Here is a 13,138-nt window from a genome sequence, read left to right as displayed (position 1 = left end):
TCGGAAGTCAAGCTACGATTACTGCTAGAAGGGAGGTTTGAAACGGAGACATCTAGGTGCATAGTTGCTTGAGTAGAAATGAGTTTGTTGTAGAAGCTAATGACTAGTGCTACCCGTAGAAACCAGATACCCGAAGGGATCTAGCCTGTATTTGAGATTCTGGAGAGTCGGAATCACTATTAGAACCAGAAGGGCGTGTCGAGGTGTGCGCGGTATGGGAGCTAACCAGTTTATGTTAGTCTCAGTTCGAGAGCGGGCTATGGAATTCTAACACACTTCTTGTAGAAGACATGAGAAGCAATAACTTTGCCTTTCACTTCGATGTGTTTAACTTCGATGTGAACAAGGAGCTCGTCGGTGGATATGATATGGCGTTCTGCACTACGCATCCCATCCAGTTAAAATGATGTTTAAATATTCGTTGTAGAATTCCTCGTCCACTGCGCGAATTCGGTGCGCCATATCCAGTAGAACCGTTTCATGTCTGGTTCGAAGACCGATCTTTCGAAACCATATGTCCTATCGATATAGCGGGTTAGTTCAGGCGTCGATGGATTATGGGTCGTGAATTTGCTTAATTGCAACTAACATTATCAAAGAATCATTTGGACGCTACACTATATATAGCCCTGTTGACTCTCTATACTGAAAGCACGATGTCTGTGCTTGGATAGTGAAATTATATATGTCTAGGGGCGAGCATGTTTGATATATGAAAGGTGGAAAGAAAAGAAAAGAAAATGAAATATTCTAGAACTTATACCAGAGGCCTCGTATATATATCTTCATGTTTGATAAGTTTACAGGAAACTTCCGTTTGTTTCTGGACAACTGGTTCTTGGAGCAAAAGTGGTGGTGTTATCATTCCTATCTAGCAGATGGGCATCAGCTAAGAGCGTTTGAGCTATGGCGGTCCTATCCTAAATGGTATATGCACCGCGTGCTTGTTGAAGATTGTGCTAGCCGACATGGATGCTGTGCTCGTGGGTGTGGGTGTTGTCTTAATCGTAAGATTGATCCTATACGTGGTCTTGGAGTTGGACATTGTACCTTTGAATGTGGATGCTGTTGTAGAGCTCGAGGCTTTGACGTCTCTAAAGAAGATAAGAGATTACTAAAAGAACTATATCGCGAAGAAATAAGCAAACTTGCTAGGCACCGGATCACACGAGTCGCACTATGGGCGCTTGTTGGTGATAGCTACGAGAACCCGTTTGATATGATTGATGCACCACCAAGCTATAGGCAGATTGCAAAAGATAGGCCTATATAAAGAGAGGGATAAGACTCGCTGACTGGCTTCGATCTATGGATATTGCTACATCCTTGCCGACTATACTCTACCTTAAATTGTGAATGCGCCTACCCGATTAAGCTCTTATATCATATCGTAGGCTCATACCTTCCCTACAAGCCATTGCTTCCCCCGTAGTATACAAAGCAATCTCGTAGCCCACTTAAGAACTTCACGTTTTTCATCATTTTCTGGCATAATTACATATCGTCAAAATGACTGTTTTAATCATTTTTTTACTGTTTTTGGAGTCCGTTTCCTATGCCTGTATGTTTGAACTCTCTTCAGGCCTCTGTTCAGGCATCTTTCCAGGCCTCCTTCCAGGCCGCTTTTCAAGCCTCTTTTCAAGCCTCTTTTTTGGGCTCTTTCTGACCCGTTTTTTTCAGTCCCAGTGCCCATCCATCCCCACGGCAAGGATGACTCCGTCCTCGTGGAGCTCCTCCACGTCGCCAGTGAGAAAGGCCCGTTGCTTGCCCTGGAAGCGAGTGGCGTTGTCCTCCTGTGCCTGCTTGTAAAGCAGGTAGGATTGTCTTTTTTTGGTGGGCAAAATTCTACATTGAACGGTATGTCACTTGGCAGGATCTATGCCAACCACATACTGACTGTTGATTCTTTGGTATAGCCGCGCCTTAATGAATGACAATGCGGGCGGCCAGCGGCCAGCGGGGGGGCCAGTGGGGGGGGGGGGGGGGGGCGGCTGACCCAGCCGGTGGTGGGGCCAGTTTGGGGGACGGTAGTGAGGCCAGTGGTGAGGCCCATGGGGGCGGGGGCGGCAACGGCAACTAAGTTACTATAATTATGATACAAACGGGTTGGGTGGGTGCGAGTTTATAATTAGGAGGGAGTGCTGGCCCTCATTGTATATAGCCAGCTAGCCATTGTATATATAAACATTGGCCGACAATACCATCATTATCACAAACATCCACATCTGTAGAGGTATGGCCGATGCAGTCATGTAAGGTCAATAATAAAGATAACTTCGTCGCAACCTGAGCAGAGCTTGATCTCGTATCACCACCAATTAGCTACTTTATGTGATACAGATAGAAAGAAGAGATCTAAATGCCCCCTTGCAGACAGTGACACAGAATGAGATAGGGAATGTTTACGGAAATCAGGCTCATGATAAAGCTGCGAGTTGAGATTAGAGAATTGCAGGTGCTAGGATGTATACTATGCAACCTTTTTGATCTTATCATTATCCAGCTTTTGCAAAGGATAGAATATCTCTATACTGATATATGTTTTAATTTTACGCGGATGATTTTCTAAAAGGCACTTGTTACTTTTCATTCTGAACATTCCATAAGCACTTTGATCGCACTCATAAAGGTACAGTTATGGATAGATAGTACTACTATCAAACTTCCATAGTCTAGTACTTAGGTTCTTACATTATTCAGCCATCTTCTCACGTTCCACCATACACCTAGACGTCTCCGTAGGCCTCTCTCCTAACAGCTGCAAACTTTGAAAGGATAAACAATGGCAGAATATATACATATGGAATTAGTCCTAGGTATTACCGACACTTACGGATGGTTGTTCACTCTCGACTCATGTCCCCACTCGGAAGACTTTAAGAGCTTTAGGATTTAAGAATTAGTTATAACATCCTCTAAGAACTCCGGAGGCATGTTGCGGGATATACTAGTGTTAATCGCACCCGAGTAGAAATAGTAGTTAGTATATAGTACGGCAGTTGCTCTTAATTATGACTTGGACTGTATAATTTATTCCAGGATGACAGAGGAATAGCCCACTTCTAGGAGCTAATGATGAATGATGAAAGGATTAAATTACTTTAACCACGAACTAGCTATATTTGGCGAATATATACTTCCACCTGTACGGCGGACCTTCAGATACGTGGATTTGCATGGTATAAAAAGCTTCATTTTGTTTTGGACTTGCAACGACCGAAAAGGATGGAGATATCTGGATATGTATGGAGTACAAAAGCTTCATTTTGATGCGCCTCGTTATTCCATGCCGGTTATAATACACTACATAGAGAGGCCTAAAAGCGGTCTATAATACGGCTGGATTCAGGCAGTAACTACCGAGCCGGCCACCCCCACTATGCCACCAATTCGATCCCGAAGCTGTCGAAATTCAATAGAGTAAGAGGGTATGATCTTACTAGCTATCCAGGCTTTGAAGAACCAAGAAATCTCTTCAATTCGTCAAGTGGCGCGCCGTTTTGACATACCACGTTTAACCCTCTAAGACTAACTACTCGCACTAATTGCTCTAAACGAACCTCGGCCCATCCATCTACTCTAACATGGCTAAAGCCGAGTCCGATCTCAAATCCATCCTCGATGGCGGCTTCGATCCTCACAAGTTCGCCTGGTACGAGCCGGAATTGATCGAAGTCCCTGAACCAGCAAAGTCTCTGCTAGAAAAGTACAGCAAAATTCCGTCCGAACAAGTGGTGGACCATGTGAAGAAAGTAGTGAGTCATTTCCCATTCTATGGGGGTATAGCCCATGCTAACCAAGATGGGATGATCCAGAGAGATCGAGCATTTGCTGTAGTAAGTATATCTTTCTTACCGATAATCCGTTGTAGAGGCGCTGTGGCTTGCAATGCTCACGTGTGTAATGCCCATCAGACGCAATTGATGGCTACGGAATATTCACACCCCAAGGGACTATCGATTATCATTGATCAAAGATACTAATAAATATTCTCAGTTCCCGTACCCTTGTATTGGGTCATTCCGGTTCCTGGATTTGAGTATCCCACAGTCACCGCTCTACCCTGAAATCCTGGATAGACTCAAGTCCGGCCAGAAGCTGCTTGATGTCGGATGTGCAGTCGGGCAAGAGCTGCGTCAACTAGTAAGACCCTAGGGAGCCTACGCAGAGTCCAGAGCAATGAATGCAAATCTAACATGCCAAATCAGGTCTTCGACGGCGTCCCCTCTGAAAATCTCTATGCTTCAGACTTACGCCAAGACTTCTACGACATTGGATACGATCTCTTCAACGATCATGATCACCTCGAAGCCCAGTTTATTGTAGCGGACATATTCGACGACAACTCCGATCTAGTCAAGAACCTCACGCACAAGATTGATATTGTGAACGCTGCTTCCTTCTTTCATCTTTTCAACTGGAACCAGCAGCTCCTAGTTGCGAAGCGGCTTGTCGGGTTACTCCAGGATAAAACCGGCTCCCTTTTAATCGGGCGACAGATTGGTCTAGTGAACCCCCCGCCTCCAGAAGATAAGGAGGCCGCTGGGAAGCATTATCGTCATGACCCTGCGACGTGGAAGAAATTCTGGGAGCAGGTTGGTTGTGAAACGGGGACAAAATGGGAGGTTGAGACTCGGATGGAGAAGTGGGCTGGGGCGGATAAGATGATGAAAGACTACCATGAGGGGATGGACACTTTCAAGCTGAGATTTAGTGTTCGGAGGCTATAGGTAGTTCCTTTGATCAACTGTGATTTGAAGTGTATATAGCATGTTTCTAGATTACATCAAGGAGTGGCTCTTCGTGCACCACTAGGTCCTCTTCAGGGTTGATGATAGTTCACCGAGGATCTTCTTGAACACCTACAACTCGCCGCCGTGCAGCCCTACTGTGTATGTGGTACGAAGTGTTGTGATGTAGATGCTAGAACGGTAGTGTCGTACTGGAAAGGTGGGAGTCCCGATTGCAACTGATGCACTGTAGGGGCTTTTTGGATCTGGGGCAGCTGCGTCGATTCATCGAATAGCCATGGCGGGTTTGCGAGAGACATTATCTCTTGGTCAAATATAGTCCATGAGTCATCTGCGGTTGGGAGTGGGAATGCCAATGCCACACTTGTGTCTGGCGGAGTATGCATGGCTTGCATGCTAGACTCGAGCCTGTGGAATAGAACCGTATGAATGCTTGCGGCGGACTGGTTTCTTCGTTCTAGACTTTGGAGATGCGCTTGGATGAGGTGTAAATCTGGAAGAGAACATTAGAAGAGGTTGATAATTCTGCTTGGGGGTTAAATATGCCTTACCATCTTGGTGAGTCATGCCATCTTCAACACCTTGAAGGAGTAATACGGCCGCCCATGTGATCATCTATTTTGTTAAAAAGGAGTATTGCGGGCTCTAGGGCAGAACTCACAACTAAGTCCCAATTCGACCATATGCTCGCATCATCTTGTCTTAGTCTCAACACTGCCCGAGCCGAAACGAGCAACTCATGTCGCTCAAAAGAACTAATGTTCGCAGGGCTGAGATCAAATCCGCGAGCAGGATGATAGATCGAAAGCACATATAGTTTGTGCAGGTGATACTGGAGCAAAATGAGAATACCTTGTCGATCAGACGGAGTGGGCTCTAATTATAGTCAGCCCCGGGAATTTTATTCTGGCTCGTGAACACTCACGGGATGAGCCATTATACCGTACTAGCCAATCATCAAGTTTCCGTGCCCAATGCCGGATGACCTGCGAGTCACTTTCCGTAAACGGTGACCGAGCTGTAGGCACGTTGTCGGCGTCATCCGCATTGAGAGAGGACCATATGCTCGGCAGTCCACGCCCGACAAAATGACTCAATCCAAAGTGCATCATTTCTGCAAGGCCCTGGAAGGCATTTCCTTGACTACTATCCAACCGCTGTATAGTGGGATTTGCAGCATGTCGTGGGAGGAGTGGATAGGACATGTGCATTGAGGCGTGTTCAATATCAATGACCTAAAGCGAAATGTAAATGAAGTATTCAAGTTTTGGAGTTTGGTAGCTGTTCCTACCTGAAGACCGGAGAACAACGCACGCCAGTCTTTCGTAGTGGGATTCATCTCTGCTGGACAATGATCAAGCCAGATACGATATGCCATTGCAATCCACGAGCCTGTGGCACCAACGTAAGCCTCGCAGCTCAAACTAGCCATGATCAACCCAAGGATGTCATGGAATGCTTTCTCTCTTTTGGCTTGTGGGGAGATATTTTGCTCTTCGCCCTTCTGCTCTAATACATGCATGGAACTTGGATGCAGAGACGGAGTCACAAGCTCAGCGATAGCACTGTACATAGCGGCAAAATAGCCCGAGTCCAACGATGCCAGCCCACCGAACGGGTGATGCAGAGCGGATATGTAAAGCACAGAAGCGAGCAGAACAGGGGTCGGAGAAGCGAACGCGCTATGGTCTGTTAGGAAGTGAAGAAGTGGGAGGTTTTTCAAGAAGCTGTGGCATTGTCAGATATTGACCGTCATATCTTGATTTAAACAGTACATACGAGCTCCATAGCTGCTGAACAGCGGATCGCGACCAGACACTATGATCTGGAGGGGGACGAGTAATGACTCTTAAATGCGCAAGCGCTGTCCATACACCATGTAGTGGCACAGCGTCCGTATCTTCATCGGGACTTGCCCCATGAGACAAACTCACTTCGTCTTCGGGGTCCTGGGAGTCCTCGGTGATGCCGAGCGCAGACTCGATCCTGGCCAGCCGGTTCAGAATCGACTGGTGATCCGGGGTCACTGGCGGAGAACCAAAAGCTTGATCTTGCTGCATCTCCATTAATTCATGCATCGCAGATGCCTGGATAGGATGTCAGCTGCGTGTCCGGGTTATATTTTCCATTGTGATTATTTGCTCACGTTGGCCCGGGGCTTGAAGACACAGGCTGCTCGAGTGTGACGGCAACGGCGACATGGTGGAGGTCCGGATACTTCGCATTTCATCTGATTGATGTGAGTCGCTAGTTGCTGGTATATTGGAAAGTAACTATTTTATACCTTCAGTCGTCGGCAATTTACTTCAACTGGTTAGCTCTTCTCCACCATGCCAATGCCATCTCCGACTCACCACAGGCCTTGGTCGGCTTCGGGCCGACCATGGCGCCCGATCTCTTCATGGCTACTCAGGATAATTCTCCATAACTCTTGGGATAATTGATCAAAACAATTGGAGAAGTGGGTGAGCAGACACAGTTACATCGGGACTTATCAGGGGGGAATTACCGTTTCTCCGCTTTTACCACTCTGGCGCTTGACCAATTATTGTTCCTCGTCAAAAACATGTGAAAAGATTTATCGACTTTGATATTTCTTGATATTTCTACAAATTCTACAAATTCTATAAATTCTATATATGTGGTCATATATTTATGTTCCCTCGTTTTTAGTCCGTCCTGTGTAGACTTATAGGTCCAGGACGGGTCTGAAAAACGGAGAAGAGGAGTGTACCTTGCGGTTCACATCCCCTTTGTTCTTGCGCGAGCATCCCGATGGAAATGAATGCGACATCTTGCAACCAAAGGTAGTGACTGGTTGTAGATGTGATTAGCTCGGTGCCGAAGCACGTGAATATCTTCAGCGCGGTTGGGAGTCAAGGCGGGGGAAGACACATAAAAACAGACAGGAAGAAGAATGGAGATGTATACAGATGGGATATCCACGGATATATGTACAAGGTATGAGGCGATGCAGGGGGTGAAGGTAGATAGAAATACATGGGAAGGGGAAGTCGTGGTGCAATTCCCTACACAGGGATCATACCCAGGTTAGAGGAAGGCGTGCAAAGAAGAGAGGAAGCGACTGCTAAACGGCGATCCTTAATTGATATCGCTTATGCGGCGGCATCCATGGAAAGCTTGCGCGGCTCCCATTCCGAATCAGCCCAGTCCTTCTTCTCACCCAGAACGCAAGTCGTTTGTCGCGACCCATTCACCAGGAACTTGTCAGCGACCGCGTTAACATCCTTGGCTGTAACATCCAAAACCTGTTCTCTCCAGCGTTGGTCCATTTCGTGGGTAACGCCGCTCATGAAGTAGCGGGCACCTTCGTCGTCGACACTCATAGGAGCGTCAAGACCTTGGAAGATGCCAAGCTTAGCTTCTTCGATCTCACGCTCAGACCATGCACGATCCCTAGCAAAGACACCACTGTTTTTGAAGACCTTGAGAGAGTTCAGAGGGTTCGGGTCCCGGTAACTCATAAAGGTGAAAAGGCCCTTGATAGGCCCGTTGCTAGCACCTGCTCCGTAGGCACCTCCCTTCTCCCGGATCTCGGGGTGAAGGTAGTTGTGGGTGAGAAGCTGAGACAAGATGCTGAGAGGAGCGCTGGATGGATCAACAAATGGTACAGTTTGGCGAGCCTGGCCAGAGTAATAGACCTTGTACGGCATATCATAGAAGGCCTTGTCCGCTGACTTGAAGGAAGTGGTGGTGAGATTGGCCCTTGGGGACTGTGTTCGGGGCAGTCCGGAAATCCACTTTTGCAAAATAGATTCGTTGTTACCGGCACTCTCCTTTTCACACACCATGCGGACGCGAAGGTTGGACGAGGAGATGGCGAAGGATTGGATCAAGCGAAGCTTCTCGATCAGCTCCTGGAGACGCTCGGGAGAGGACTCTGCGTCCCGGAGCAGGTTAGCCGTGGCTTGCAGTTGTTCAAGACCAGACTGCTGCTCTTGGATCCAGAGGCTCCGAGAAAGACTTGCAGCTGCAGCATTAACGGCGAATCGATGACCAGTTCCCGCAATGGCATCCAAAGCTCCATTAGTGGTCATCCGCAGGAGTTCTTGAATCATCGCAGGCGCAGCGGCGCTCGTGAAGTCTGTCTCTGTAACCAAAACCGAGAGCATTTCCAGCATCTCGGGGATGTTCTTGTCGATGGCGAATCCAGAGAACTGCAAACCTTCCTTGAACTGATCCAATTGCGTTGGGGACGACACAAGGAATGACGAGGTCGAGATTCCTCCGGTCTTCAGTTTGATCAAATCTTCCCACTGTTCCATCGACCGGTTGGCAGTTCCCAGACGCATAACACAGTCGTTAAACAAGGGCATAAGCAACCTGAGTTCATCAGGTAAGTCGACAAAGTCATTTAAGGCCTGGAAGTAGGTCAAGCCATTAGTGGGAGCTTCACGCCAGACGACGTCAGCGCCCTCGACTTTGGACTCTCGGACAGGCTTGCGCTCCTTCTCTCGCGAGATGTCCTTGACTCTCAACGACGGGAGGCAACTCAAGTCGGCATTATGGGCATCCTCTTGGATCTTGAGGAGTTCTAATTCTTCCTCTCCAAGCTTAGTAACAGCCTTTTCAACCGATCCATGCTGTTCGATAAGCTGAGCAAGTTTCTTGTCCTTTCGCACCACCTCCTTCTCGTCCAACTCCTTGTTGAAACTGGGAGTACCGACCATAGTAAAGGTCATGCATTGGTCATTAATGAGATATTTCTCTACCAAAGACTCGAGATAACCAGGTTTCGCGTATCTGCTCTTGAACTCGTCGATGACATCATTCCAAGCTAGCTCTTTCATAGGGTTTGAGCCGTTGAGCCAAGTCGAAATCGTCTTTTCCATTACACCAATTCCGAAGTTTGCAGTCTTGTGACGCAGAGAGAGCTCCAGCTGGTGAAGGAATCCACGAACCTTCTCCTCACTGAACCCAGCAGAAACGGATTCACGGAAAACGTTTTGAATCACATTTTTGATATTTGGGGCTTCCGCTTCAGTCACGCCGTTTAGTCCAACCGAGAAGATGGGAGTCCGGCCAGATGGGTCAAGACCCGTGTTTGGTGTGAAAGAAGAGCCAAGACCACTCTCAACAAGGGCTCGGTACATGGGTGAGCCATAGCCATCGAGGAGAAGCGAGGAAACGATTCCTACAGAGAAAGTTTCCACGATATCGGTCGTGTCACCCATGTACCAGGACGTGGATGTCTTGTGCTGCTTGTCTTCGCTGGCAAATGTATCGACGGGGCCAGGAACAGTCACGTTGAGAGGTCCCTTGGTGAGATCCAGAGGCAGCTTGATATCAGTATCCGCTTGTCCTCTCTGGAACCCATCCAAGACGGCACCGATCTGCTGCAGGTGATCAGCCAGAGGCATGTCACCATATGTAAGGATCTTAGAGTTGCTGGGGTGGTAGTTGCGTTTCGAAAACTCCGACAGTTGCTTATGAGTGAGATCTGTGATATACTCCGGGTCTCCACCCGAGTTGTTCAGTGAAGGGAAGATGCTCTCTTTGAAACGGATATAGTAGAGATAGTTCGCATCAGAGATCTGGCCCTTCATCTCGTTGTAAACAACACCCTTGAACACAATGTCCTCCAATGAGAGCTGTTTTTCGGTTTGTCCGGGAACCGACTCCCCAGCGCGCGGATCCTCGGGGCCCAAGCGCCATCCTTCTTGTCGGAAATCCGATTCCTTGAGCAGAGGGTGCAGGGTCGCATCGAGATAAACAGAAAGAAGATTTTGGAAATCCTGTTGGTTGGTCGTGGCAAATGGATATGTAGTGTGGTCGGAAGCTGTGAAAGCATTCATAAAATTTGAGAGGGAGCGCGGAAGCATCTTAAAGAACGGGTCACGGATAGGAAATCTTGAGGGAGTACGAGGTCAGCAAAGATATAGAGGTATTCAATATTATGTTGCTCACTTTTCGCTGCCACATAGTGTGGTATGCTCCAGAATATGAGGCACACCAGTAGCATCCGGCGGGTTTGTTTTGAATCCGATTCCAAACACATTGTTCTTATCATCTCTGGCGACATGCATGTAGTCCGCATCGGTCTGGTCATGTTTCAGCCAGACTGCAGTCAGATGAAGCTCAGGAACATGTTTCTTTTCCTGTAGGGTGAACCCGTGGAGCTTCTCGCCGACCTTGGGGAAGTTATCCAAGTTGGTCACCGTCGATGCAGCTCTCCAAGTATTACGTGGAAGGATCGTTTGCGTTGACTTTAATGAGCGACTGAGAAGCGGGTGAGAATTTGGCACTCGCGCCGTACCGAGGCGCATCGATGAGCGCAACATGATTATGGTAAGTTGACAATCGTAAAGAACAAGCTCGTAACCCCGGAGTCGAAAATGTCCAGCCCTGGAGGGTCCACCGCCCAGGCTTACATCATCTATGCTAGCGTAAGCCTCACTGGCCGCCCGCTCGTCGAAGTTCTGCTCCGAAGACCAACATTTGCTCTTTCCCGAACGATACGACAAACGAACGATTCTCACATCCCAGAGCCAGTGACCTCGCTCGTGAGCCTTGCCTCTGGGATCTCTTCTCCGTGTGATTGATCCATCTACATCATACCCTGTATCCCGCCTATTTGGCGCAAATTTTCGGCTTCCGGCCTTCGTACCAACCCCCCGTGAATCGAATCACCAAATACGTGGTTTCTACAATACCCCACGAAAAAACCTCGAAATGTCGTCCACCTCCATGGCGAAGAAGAACAAGGCGAAGAAAGCGGCCGACCCAAACGAGACGTCCAAGCTTTTGGCCGCCAAGATCTCCCAGCTGGAGCAAGATGCCGCCGGCGAGAAAGACCAAGAGGCGGAAATTGGTGCGTGACTCCCTTTGTATTCTGCGGCGGCATTTTTCCTCTTTGCTTGGTGCCGCTGGGCCACGAGGTTAGTCTAGAACTTAAGGTCACTAACATGGATTTTGATATATAGAGCGCGAGGTCAAGAAGGCAACTCGTGATCTCAACCAGCTTTTGAGCAACATTGAGTCCCCTATGACCAAACTCGAAACCGTCCATAAGAAGTACACCGAGCTGTTGGCGGATATGAAGAAGTTGGATCGTGATTATTCCAAGAGCAAGAAGCGTGCCGATCAACTGCAAAAAGACCAGGACAAGGGCAAATCCGATCTCAACAAGACCGTTACAATGAAAGACAAGCTGGAGAAACTGTGTCGAGAACTTACAAAGGAGAACAAGAAGGTCAAGGTGGGTCCATCAGCATGCGCCTCGAGACGATTGCGCCAAACACCGCGGAGGACTTGCCAGCTAAACGATTTGGTAGGATGAGAACAAGAAGCTGGAGGATACAGAGAAGAAAGCGCGCTTGATTGTGAACGAACGTCTGGACTCGCTCCTATATGACATCCAAGACGTCATGGCTGCCAAGGGGAACCCTCGTAGCGAAAAGGTGGATGTTGATCTGGATGAAGCGTACGATTTCGATTCTCTTTTCTTCTTCGGGCTTTGGGTTTGCTAATCGGAGAGGTTTAGACTCCGCGCCAAGCTTAAGACCATCAGTGAACAGTTCGACACGCGTGACCTGCATTACAGGGGCCTCCTACGTGGCAAGGACTCCGAGATCCAAAGTCTCGCTTCCAAGTTTGAGGAGCAGCGCCGTGCTGGTGAAGTTGAAGCCAACCGAAGCCGAGCTTTGACCTCCCAGGTTTCCACTTTCTCTCATACCGAGGCCGAATTACGCAGTCAACTCAACATCTATGTGGAGAAGTTCAAACAGGTACAGAAGGGTTCCCACAAACCCTCTCATTCCCCGGTCGCTGACGAAGACCACCAGGTCGAGGACACATTGAACAACAGCAACGATCTTTTCCTTACCTTCCGCAAGGAGATGGAAGAAATGTCCAAGAAAACCAAGCGCCTGGAGAAGGAGAACCATACTCTCAACCGGAAGCACGAGCAAACTAACCGCAATATCCTGGAAATGGCAGAGGAACGGACCCGAAACCATGAAGAACTTGAAAGATGGCGACGAAAGTGCCACCATCTAGAAGCCCTTTGCCGGCGTATGCAAGCCCAGGGCCGAGGCGAAGGACTTGCTCTAGCGGAAGGCGATGATCATTTAGAGGGTGATGATGAAGGCACTGAAAGCGAGTACGATGATGACTACGAAGATGACGAGGAGGATATCAGTGATGAGGAAGATCTCGAGCCACCCCCTAGCCGGGTTGAACAACCCTCAGAGAAGCCTGTCTTCGGTCCCACCCCGCCCCCAAATCTTTTGGAGGCTCGAGCGAATGGCAACGCTGCGGGAGTCAATGGCTTGGTTTTCTAAGATTATTCCAATTTATTTGATGTCGATTTGATTGAAACAACTTTGGCTACCCTCGATGAAGACCCAGTCTTCGACTTTGTACTT

The 13,138-nt window shown here is 48.3% G+C and overlaps 5 protein-coding genes across 5 annotated transcripts; 3 read left to right on the top strand and 2 right to left on the bottom strand.

The window, feature by feature from the left end:
* Positions 1-1,509: 1,509 nt before the first annotated feature.
* N7537_002807 (uncharacterized protein) lies at positions 1,510-1,934 on the top strand (the record flags this gene model as incomplete). Its single annotated transcript, XM_056893865.1, has 3 exons — positions 1,510-1,561; positions 1,681-1,814; positions 1,917-1,934. The coding sequence occupies 3 exons, from the start codon at positions 1,510-1,512 to the stop codon at positions 1,932-1,934; spliced, it is 204 nt and encodes a 67-aa protein (XP_056758860.1).
* A 1,650-nt stretch (positions 1,935-3,584) lies between these two features.
* On the top strand, positions 3,585-4,730 carry N7537_002806 (uncharacterized protein; the record flags this gene model as incomplete). The annotated part of the gene is made up of 3 exons (XM_056893864.1): positions 3,585-3,836; positions 3,997-4,143; positions 4,209-4,730. 3 exons carry the CDS (start codon positions 3,585-3,587, stop codon positions 4,728-4,730), a joined length of 921 nt encoding a protein of 306 aa, XP_056758859.1.
* Positions 4,731-4,885: 155 nt separating this feature from the next.
* Positions 4,886-7,154, bottom strand: N7537_002805 (uncharacterized protein; the record flags this gene model as incomplete). The annotated part of the gene is made up of 9 exons (XM_056893863.1): positions 4,886-5,244; positions 5,303-5,366; positions 5,413-5,627; positions 5,677-5,986; positions 6,043-6,478; positions 6,531-6,838; positions 6,898-6,981; positions 7,036-7,055; positions 7,106-7,154. The coding sequence occupies 9 exons, from the start codon at positions 7,152-7,154 to the stop codon at positions 4,886-4,888; spliced, it is 1,845 nt and encodes a 614-aa protein (XP_056758858.1).
* A 713-nt stretch (positions 7,155-7,867) lies between these two features.
* On the bottom strand, positions 7,868-11,053 carry cym1 (pitrilysin family metalloprotease cym1; the record flags this gene model as incomplete). The annotated part of the gene is made up of 2 exons (XM_056893862.1): positions 7,868-10,622; positions 10,680-11,053. The coding sequence occupies 2 exons, from the start codon at positions 11,051-11,053 to the stop codon at positions 7,868-7,870; spliced, it is 3,129 nt and encodes a 1,042-aa protein (XP_056758857.1).
* A 391-nt stretch (positions 11,054-11,444) lies between these two features.
* N7537_002803 (taxilin) lies at positions 11,445-13,054 on the top strand (the record flags this gene model as incomplete). The annotated part of the gene is made up of 5 exons (XM_056893861.1): positions 11,445-11,583; positions 11,696-11,970; positions 12,047-12,195; positions 12,256-12,499; positions 12,557-13,054. 5 exons carry the CDS (start codon positions 11,445-11,447, stop codon positions 13,052-13,054), a joined length of 1,305 nt encoding a protein of 434 aa, XP_056758856.1.
* Positions 13,055-13,138: the final 84 nt, after the last annotated feature.

This window comes from Penicillium hordei (genome assembly GCF_028827395.1).
Source record: "Penicillium hordei strain IBT 12815 chromosome Unknown utg000001l_segment0_segment0, whole genome shotgun sequence".
NCBI classification, from domain to species: Eukaryota; Fungi; Ascomycota; class Eurotiomycetes; order Eurotiales; family Aspergillaceae; genus Penicillium; species Penicillium hordei.
Note: the sequence above shows the minus strand (reverse complement) of the source record. Positions and strands in the feature narration are given on the sequence as shown.